This window comes from Hydra viridissima, unplaced genomic scaffold, assembly GCF_058129835.1.
Source record: "Hydra viridissima isolate aposymbiotic clone 2 unplaced genomic scaffold, HvirCarnegie_v1 scaffold_91, whole genome shotgun sequence".
NCBI classification, from domain to species: Eukaryota; Metazoa; Cnidaria; class Hydrozoa; order Anthoathecata; family Hydridae; genus Hydra; species Hydra viridissima.
In genome coordinates this window covers 34,846-44,738 of record NW_028324361.1, presented here as the reverse complement: position 1 = coordinate 44,738, position 9,893 = coordinate 34,846, and the positions used below count along the sequence as shown (strand labels likewise).

At 36.3% G+C, this 9,893-nt stretch overlaps 1 protein-coding gene across 2 annotated transcripts; it reads left to right on the top strand.

The window, feature by feature from the left end:
- Window positions 1–672: 672 nt before the first annotated feature.
- On the top strand, window positions 673–7,954 carry LOC149875954 (uncharacterized). 2 transcript variants are annotated; one of them, XM_090075971.1, is made up of 5 exons: window positions 673–745; window positions 3,997–6,816; window positions 7,050–7,115; window positions 7,372–7,428; window positions 7,587–7,954. In XM_090075971.1, exons 2-5 carry the CDS (start codon window positions 4,026–4,028, stop codon window positions 7,904–7,906), a joined length of 3,234 nt encoding a protein of 1,077 aa, XP_089932097.1. In that variant the 5' UTR covers window positions 673–745; window positions 3,997–4,025; the 3' UTR covers window positions 7,907–7,954. The 2 variants fall into 2 exon arrangements, with proteins under 2 accessions (XP_089932097.1, XP_089932096.1); XM_090075970.1 differs by having other exon boundaries at window positions 673–6,816.
- The last annotated feature ends 1,939 nt before the right edge of the window (window positions 7,955–9,893 follow it).

Sequence of the window (9,893 nt, the reverse complement as noted above, 5' to 3'; positions counted from 1 at the left end):
GACATTCTCAATTCTCAACAACAAAAGCAATCAAAGTTCTAGCTCTCGAGCACGTGCGCCGACAGGTTGATGAAACCGTTCAAATATGCTCGATCGCTAGAATTTAAAGAAAGAAACAAGCCAGAAACAAACCAAAATAAAAAAAACAAAAACAAAAATGGACATCTTTAGAACGCTTAAATTTTATAAAATATTTTCCTCTGCGTTTTTAACCAGCTAAACTGTCGTAAAGTTTTTTCGGTGCAGTTCATTTAAAAAACTTAGTTTTCAACTTTTAAACGTTTTAGACTTCTCGTTTAAGGCAGTCGAAAGAAATGAGTCGACTCACTCTCTCTCTCCCTATTCGGTTTTGTTTTTGTTTATTTGTTTTTGTTTTTTCTTCGTTTGCCTTCGTTTGCCTTTGTTTGCTTTTGGAAAAGTTGTCGCCATGCGAGACTTAGTTTTTTTTTTTTTTTGCTCAAATTGAGCACAAGTGAGTTTCTAGTCTTGAAAGTGTGCAAAGTGTGGGCCAATCTGGTGGCTGGAGTGATGACACGTGAATGCTGGAAATTCCAGACTTTGAGCGGATTCAGCGTACATAGAAAGAAAATGTAGCATTCACGTGGGTCTCTCCTAAGCGTGCCATTGGTCGGTCTGCTGTCCTTAAGTACCCCCCTCCCCCCCCTCAACGTCACGTTTGCTCAACTTTCTCGGTCTTTGGCGCCCAGAGAAAGCTTGAGGAAGGATAAAAAATGGCGAGGTTTCGGTACTGCGTTTTCTGTTTTTCTTATTTGTTTTTGTTTGTTTGCTTGTTTGTTTGTTTGTTTGTTTGTTAATTTTTTTAATTTTTTTTTTTTTGTTTGTTTGTTTCGTTCGTTTGTTTGTTTGTTTGTTTCGTTTGCTTCGTTTGTTTTGTGATGTTTTGTTTTCCCTTCTTGATGGCACAAAACAGAAGCAAACAAGACTTTCGGTTATATTCGGTTATATTCGGTTCAATAAAAGTTTGTTGGTTTCTGCACAACAACAACAACAACCACAACAACAAAAGTCCCTCTGTCCCTCAAAAGCAGTTTCTCCTCTGTCCTAAAGAAGAGCCTCTTTGTAATCGATCTTGTCTGAATGCAGCTCTCCTTTTGCCTACAGGTTTTTATTCCAACCCTTTTGTTGTTGTTAGTGCCATGTTGTTGTTATTGTTATACTCTGTAAAAGCAGTTGTTGCTGTTGTACTTGTTTGTTGTTTCTAAAGACACTGTTGTTGCTGCTGTTAGCGCTGTTAGTAATCACCCACTTGGCTTGTATTTTTGTTTCTTGTTTTTGTTTTTTGTTTTATTTATAAACACTCTCTGAGTAAGTGATGCTGTTGCTGTTGTTGTTGTTACAGTTGCAATGAGTGTTTGTTAATGTTCCCCCACTTGGCTTGTACTTTTGTTTTCTGTTTTGTTTTGTTTTTTTTTTGTTTTTGTTTTTTTTTTCTCAACACTCTCTGAGTAAGTGATGCTGTTGCTGTAGTCGTTGTTATAGTTGCAATGAGTGTTTGTTAATGTTCACCAACTTGGCTTGTTTATAATCTATTTTATTTTATCAACACTCTCTGAGTCAGTGATGGTGTTGCTGTTGCTGTTGTCGTTATTATGCTTGCAATGGGAGTTGTTACTGTTCACCCACTTTGCTTGTTTTGTTTTTATTTCTTTATTTTATCAACACCCTTTGAGCCAGTGATGCTGTTGCTGTTGTTGTTGTTATAGTTGCAATGAGTGTTGTTAATGTTCACCCACTTTGCTTGTGTTTTTGTTTTTGTTTATCAACACCCTTTGTGTCAGTGATGCTGTTGCTGTTGTTCTTATTACAGTTGCAATGAGTGTTTGTTAATGTTCACCAACTTGGCTTGTTTATAATCTATTTTGTTTTATCAACACTCTCTGAGTCAGTGATGCTGATGCTGTTGTTGTTATTGTGCTTGCAATAAGTGTTGCTAATGTTCACCCACTTTGCTTGTTTTGTTTGTGCTTTTGTTTTTGTTTATCAACACCCTTTGAGTCACTGATGCTGTTGCTGTTGGTGTTATTATAGTTGCAATGAGTGTTAATGTTCACCCACTTTGCTTGCTTTGTTTGTTTGTTGCTTTTTTTTTTTATCAACACCCTGCGAGTTAGTGATGCTGTTGCTGCTTTTGTCATTTTACTTGTATTTATAGTTGTTACTGTTCAGCCACTTTGCTTGTTTTTTAATCTGTTTTATTTTATCACCACTCTCTGAGTCAGTGATGATGTTGCTGATGCTGTTGTTGTTATTTTACTTGCAATGATAGCTGTTACTGTTCAGCCACTTTGCTTGTTTTGTTTGTTTGTTTGTTTGTTTTTTTTATCAATATCCTCTGAGTAAGTGATGCTGTTGCTGTTGTTGTTGTTATAGTTGCAATGAGTGTTTGTTAATGTTCCCCCCCTTGGCTTGTACTTCTGTTTTCTGTTTTGTTTTGTTTTTGTTTTTTTTGTTGTTTTTTTTCTCAACACTCTCTGAGTAAGTGATGCTGTTGCTGTAGTCGTTGTTATAGTTGCAATGAGTGTTTGTTAATGTTCACAAACTTGGCATGTTTATAATCTATTTTATTTTATCAACACTCTCTGAGTCAGTGATGCTGATGCTGTTGTTGTTATTATGCTTGCAATAAGTGTTGTTAATGTTCACCCACTCTGCTTGTTTTGTTTGTGCCTTTGTTTTTGTTTATCAACACCCTTTGAGTCACTGATGCTGTTGCTGTTGGTGTTATTATAGTTGCAATGAGTGTTAATGTTCACCCACTTTGCTTGCTTTATTTGTTTGTTGCTTTTTTTTTTATCAACACCCTGCGAGTTAGTGATGCTGTTGCTGCTTTTGTCATTTTACTTGTATTTATAGTTGTTACTGTTTAGCCACTTTGCTTGTTTTTTAATCTGTTTTATTTTATCACCACTCTCTGAGTCAGTGATGATGTTGCTGATGCTGTTGTTGTTATTTTACTTGCAATGATAGCTGTTACTGTTCAGCCACTTTGCTTGTTTTTTTTTTGTTTTTGTTTTGTTTGTTTGTTTGTTTGTTTTTTTATATATCCTCTGAGTTAGTGATGCTGTTGTTGTTATTATGCTTTCAATGAGAGCTGTTACTGTTCACCCACTTTGTTTGTTTATAATCTGTTTTATTTTATCAACACTCTCTGAGTCAGTGATGCTGATGCTGATGCTGTTGTTGTTATTATGCTTGCAGTGAGAGTTGTTACTGTTCACCCACTTTGCTTGCTTATTGTCTATTTTATTTTGTCAACACTCTCTGAGTCAGTGATGCTGATGCTGATGCTGTTGTTGTTATTATGCTTGCAATGAGAGTTGTTACTGTTCACCCAATTTGCTTGTTTTGTTTTTTTATTTGTTTTTTTGTTTGTTTTTGTTTTGCTTGTTTTTTTTTATCAATACCCTCTGAGTCAGTGATGCTGTTGCTGTTGTTGTTGTTGTTGTTATAGTTGCAATGAGTGTTTGTTAATGTTCCCCCACTTGGCTTGTACTTTTGTTTTCTTTTTTGTTATGTCAACACTCTCTGAGTCAGTGATGCTGATGCTGTTGTTATTATGCTTGCAATGAGAGTTGTTACTGTTGTAGTTATGTCTGTCATTTGTCCTTGTTAGCAAGTTCTATTTGCCCTCTCTTGCCTTTTTTCAACACAGTTTCTTTCTTTGAGTCATATGGTTGCGAGATCCTCTCAAACTCCATCTCTTTATTTATTTGTTTCTTTTTTTTTTTTTTTTTCTCATTCTCCTTCTCATAATAGCAATCACTGCTGCCACCATGCATGTAATGCTAGTTGCTCTCATTCTTTTTCATTTGCTAGTGGAAACTTTGTTTCTTCTTGTTGCTCTCTTTTCTTTCTTTTTTCTCTTTTGCAGAGGATTCGAAAAAACACAGCTCTTCCCTGCAGTTGTAAACATTCCAGGATTCCAGGATGCAGGCAGAAGAAAAACACTCTCACTAACTGTCTTCTTTTTTTTAGCATAAACCGTTGCAAACAAACACCTGAACATGTCTTCTTCACAAGAAAACAACACTGTTGTTGCCCCTTCTCCGAACTCTAAAGCGAAAAAAAAGAAAAGAAGGCAGTCACAAGAACAGAGAGACTTAAAGCTCAAAAACAAAGTCAGGGCCGCATTAGTTGCAGCGTGTGGCTCCGTAAACAGGGTTGTACCTTTCTATGGTACCAAGAAGAGGTACGCTGTTAGCTGTCCGATGCCTTTGTGCAAACATTCCTCCACAAGCATTAAAAGACACTTGACTAAAAAAGATCATTCTTGGACTTTGGATGAAGCTTCCATCTTTTACTCTGCAATGGTCAGGAAGTTTCAGCATGCTCGTCTCGAACGCAAGTCCGGCTGTCCAAAACCTTACCCCTGTTTGCAATGTTGGAAGTATTACGACCGACTGGACATACACTTGAAAGAGACTCATTTCTACGATTCCAAGACGATCAAACAAAAGATTGCAGAGGCAAAGCGATACGACAACGACAAGCTCTATGTCCCTCAATTTATTCGACCTGCCTTCTTTGGTATTAAGCCAGTAGCTGAACAAGCGTCTGCATCAGGCTCTGCATCCTCTGCTCCTGGGCCTTCCTCCTCTTTTTCTTCTCCGGTTCTTTCCTCTGATCCTCTTTTAAGCTTGCCCTCATCAGTTGCTGGTTCGTCCGAGGCTCCTTCTGCAAACCACTGCACCTCTGTAGAAAACAAAGAGCTGAACACCGAATCCGTCCTAGACTCTGATTTTAATTCCTTAAAGCACTTGGTTTCCAACTCCTCCGTCTTGACAGAAGATAAGAGACTCTTGTTTCAGCTGGACAAAGATGCTTTTCACTTTTATTACCAGTCAGCAGATGAGCTCTTCAGAGATTTTGAAAAGTGGCTTGTGGTAGCCAACAACAACACTTTGTCACAAGCAAAGATCTACAAAAATGCAGTTGTTGAAATATTGACATGTTGTGACAGCACGCTGACGCTGCACCCGAACGCTCTCACCAATTCCAACGTTTTGGAGGATAGATACTTTTCCATGCACTTTAAAAACATTCAGCTCAATTCCAAGCTGAGTGAACTTGACCAAACAAAAGCCATGTCTTGTCACACGTTGTACAACCGCCTTGTCTACCTTTGTCTCCTGTTTCGTTTCAGTGAAGCCAGGAATGTCTATTTCGGACTTTCTCATGAGGCCATCCGACGTTTGCGCTGCAAGGTGGAGGAGTTACAAAAAGTGCTGAGGCCCTTTCGTTCTTTGAGGAGGAGCCTTGTGAAAAGCAAAAAATGCATCAACATCATCAATGTCAGTTTGCTGAACGAATATGGCAAGTCTGCATACGTAAGACAGTTAGTGGAATCGATTAGAAAGCCGTCTCTTACACCGACTAGAGACAATGCTGTGTCTCTACGAAACCATCTTCTGCTCTCTGTCACTGTAATTAACAGTTTAAGAAAATCTAACATTGCTCTTTTAAACATTAGAGACTACATGGCTGCTGAGAAGAGTGAGTGTGGATATTGCATTGTGCAAGAGCGCTACAAAACAGCATACAAGTACGGAGCCAAAAACATTCTAGTGCCGAACGACTTGAAAGTGTTGATCGATATTTATTTGCTGAGATACAGAGACCTTCTTGTCAACGACTCTCACTACATGGCTGCAGACACCAAGACTGTTTTGGAGTTGAGCGACTGCTACAGGCCCCTTTTTCCATCGATGAGACCCAACAAAGACGAATGTGTGACACTCGGTGCAACTAGAGTGCCTGTTTACCAGATGGGTTCCTCTGCTATCTCCTCTTGCCTGACGTCCTGCTTCAGAAAAAGCCAAGTAAACATTCCCATGAAGCGTCTTACTCCCACTTGCATTCGCGGTTCGATAGCCACTTACTTTGCCAACAACAGCAAAGAAGATCGCGAGCGGTTTGCTACACTCTACATGAAGCACAGCAGGAACACAATGGATAGCTTTTATGTGTCCCAGTGGAACGCTGCAGAGGAGTTGCGCTTTGCCCTGGGCATCGGACAGTCCTTCGGAGTCATAGAGTCTTTGACTGTTGAAAAGTCTGAGAGACCACCAAAGAAGGAGAAGGATGTGATGGACTGGCTCCAAACTAATGCAGAGGAGTACGGTTTTCATGAGGTTGAGGACATCTTTGAGGAAGATTTAGACTCCGGTTCTGACTCTGAAGAATGTGCTGCTACTTTCAGCTGTACCACAGTGGTTCCGTTTTCTCCAGCTGTAGAAAACAATGTTCCTTTAGAGGATAGCAACGACCATGCCGTAGATTTCTTGTGTGAACCTACCTCAACTCCTGTTTCGTCTGTTCCATCTGAACAAACAATCGCTGGTCCAGTTCTTGAACTATCCCCTGCTCTTGCACAACTAGTTCCTAACGAACAAGCTGTTTGTATGGATGTAGATCAGACTCTAGCTGTTCCTGTTGGCACAGCTTGTTCTCCTCTTGCATTAACATTATTTCCTGATGAACCGGATTTTATTGAACACCATGCAAAACTTTCTCCAGTTTACTTTAATGAGCAAGTGGTTGCCAAACCTGTTTCTGCTTCTCCTTCTCAGCAAGTCGCTTTCTGTCCTTCAAAAGAGGTCTTTTCTGTTCCTCTGACTCCTAGCCTTGTTGCTTTTCAGCAAACATTGGCCAAACCCAGTTTGTTTCTTTCATCTGATCCAGTTTCAGCTGTTCCTGTCCAACAGGCTGGTACTGTTCTTGCAAAGCAGCTCTCACCTTATGCTGTTCAATCTGTTGGTAGCCTATTTAGCCAAAGTCTTGCCTCTACATCCAGAGGTAAATTCTTTTTGATTTTTGATTTTTGATTTTTATGCAAATCTCAACACGCTTTCAAAAAATGAAAATGCCCAAATCAACTCCTTGCCCTATTGTTATTGTTAGAGCTGTAAAAAAAACAAAACAAAACAAAAAAACAACACAGAAGTGTGTATGTATTTGTTGCAGGACTAATTCTGTGATTGCTTAAATGTTTATACAAGTGAATGATACTAAAACTGATTATGTTTTAGAAGTAAAAGATCCAAGAAGAAAAAAAATCAAGTTGGAAATGCCATCTTTCACTCAAGAACTCATCGGTAATGTAAAACCTAATTTATACAAACATATATAAACACAAACCTCTTCTTGCACAATTTCAGATGGTTAACTGTTAACAAAAACTAGCCATCATTGCTAAGTGCACTTTTAGAAAGTTGTGTCTACCCGATTTCTAATGATGAAGTTAGAAACATCACCGTTAATCATGCACAGCTTGTTATCATCTCTAACACTTAGAAACTGTTGATGGTTTTTATGAATTAGAAAAATGAACATGGTTTTATTTTATTTCAGGATCAACTCAGCCAAGAACAAAGGAAAACAAAGCAGAAGTTAGCCAATGCCATTTAGGTAATCTTTCAAAAACCAGTTATTGCTATCAGTGCAAACAATAAGGTCAACAAAAAAAAAATAAATAAAAAAACAGAATAAATCTTGTCTTACTTCAGAACCAAATGAATATTTGATTTAATCACTTTGTGTTATGACTTGAGTTTGTAAAATTTTAGATGAAATAGTTGAAGAGCTGAATGCTTGCCCTGGCCACAACGAATGGTTCAACACCAGAAGTTTTCCACGATGTGCAGCTTTGGTGTTGGCATACATCTTGCAAGACGTGTTTACAGATGTAAGCTCAAGTTGCTCGTACAAAGATTACCTTGGCATCTTGGCAAATCATAGCAGTGACAAGCTCATTCATGTCTTGCAAAAGTACTCCTACCAAAGCCATATTAAAGACAAAATTAAAAACATGAAGCTAAAAATTCAAAAAGAGGGTAGTTTAGAAAAGTTTGTTCAATATGGCAATATCGTGAAACCATTTATGTAGTTTAGATAAGTTTGTTCAGTTTGGCAATAAAGATGGGCCTTTTGTGTAGTTTGTTTTATCTATGCTTTTGCAAATATTTTTATCTGTTTCGCTAAAGACATAATAAACAAGAAGTTCTGTTAAACTGTTCTCACATTTCTTATTTAAAGATAGTTCAAACTTTTTTTTATCTTTAAAAAAAAAAAAAAGAAGTCGTTTTGTTATTCTGTGAAAACTTTTAATAGAGTTGCATTTAGAATTACTTCTGATGTTTTTAAGAGTTTGTTAAAAAGCAAAATAATATTTCCTGTGATGTTAAACTGCATAAGTGAAATTTAAAAAAGGAAAACTGCTCCAACCATTTTTCGGAAAAAGAAATCAAAAAGTTCCTTATTTTAAAAGATCTAGACATCCATTTCTTCTTCAGCAAAATAGCGAGGCTTTTTTATGAACTCTTACTCTCTATTTTTTCATATCTTTACACAAAGGATTTTGTTTAGATCAATGTAAACATACATAGAAGTATATTATGTTTTTTTTTTTTTTTTTGTTTTTATGCAGTCTAACTTTTGTTTCACTTCTATTTTATTTTACGTTTATCTTGTATTTTATCATGCCTTATTGGTTTTTGCGTTTTGTGATGTCAAGCTGCGTAAGCTAAACTTAAAAGGGGAAAACTACGCTAACTTTTCTTTGAAAAAATATTCAAGAAGTACCTTAAACGAAAGAGAAAGCACACGAATCTTGCCATCCAATTCTTCTTCTGCAAAGTAGCGAGGCTTTTTATGTACTTTTGCTCTCTAATTTATCTCTATTTACGCAAAGGGTTTTATTTCAATGTAAACACGTATAAAAGAATACTTTGTTAAAAATAATGTTAAAGGAGTTGCGTAAAAAAAAACGTCTGAATAAAGTTTCTTTACAAAAAAAACAACTAAGAAACAAGCGCGCCTAAGAAAAACCAGATCGCGATTCACTAAGTCAAAAAACGAAAGAAACAAAGTTTAAAAGGTCTTTCTAGACAACAAATTCTATTTTTGGCAATGCAGTTTTTGTATTTATGCAACCTAACTTTTGTTTGACTTCTATTTTATTTTACGTTTACCTTGTATTTTATCTTGCCTTTTTGTGTTTTGTGATGTCAAGCTACATAATCTAAACTTAAAAGAAGGAAACTAGGCTAACTTTTCTAGTAGAATATTATGTTGTTGGTTTTGTATGCAGCCTAACTTTAGTTTCATCTATATTTTATTTTGCGTTTATCTTATATTTTATCTTGTCTTTTTGAGTTTTGTATTTTGTGATGTCAAGCTACATAATTTAAACTTAAAAGAAGAAAACTAGGCTAACTTTTCTTTGAAAAATTGTTCAAAAACTACCTTACACCGATAGAGATAGCTCACGAATTTAAAAAGTTGCATCTATTCATCTTCTTCTTCAGCAAAGTAAAGCTTTTTATGCACTTTTACTCTCTAACTTACCTATATTTGCGTAAAGGATTTTATTTAATTCAATTTAAACATAACTAGTAGAATATTATGTTGTTGGTTTTGTATGCAGCCTAACTTTAGTTTCATCTATATTTTATTTTGCGTTTATCTTATATTTTATCTTGTCTTTTTGAGTTTTATATTTTGTGATGTCAAGCTACATAAGCTAAACTTTAAAGAGGAAATTTACGCTAACCTGTCTTTGAAAAACTATTCAAAAACTACCTTTAACAAAGTAGCGAGGCTTTTTATGCGCTTTTACTCTCTAACATACCTATTTTTGCGCAAAGGATTTTATTTAATTCAATTTAAACATGCCTAGTAGATTATTATGTTGTTGGTTTTTTATGCAGCCTAACTTTAGCTACATCTATTTTTCATTTTACGTTTGTCTTATATTTTATTTTATCTTTTTGTGTTCTGTGATGTCAAGCTACATAAGCTAATGTTAAAAGAGGAAAGCTGCGCTAACCTTTCTTTGAAAAACTATTCGAAATCTATTTTTGAGATAATCTAGA

Coding starts and splice junctions, on each gene's coding strand:
- LOC149875954 (XM_090075971.1), top strand. CDS start 4,026: ATGTCTTCTTCACAAGAAAACAACACTGTTGTTGCCCCTTCTCCGAAC. Junction 6,817..7,049: donor TCTTGCCTCTACATCCAGAG/GTAAATTCTTTT, acceptor ATTATGTTTTAG/AAGTAAAAGATCCAAGAAGA. Junction 7,116..7,371: donor TTTCACTCAAGAACTCATCG/GTAATGTAAAAC, acceptor ATTTTATTTCAG/GATCAACTCAGCCAAGAACA.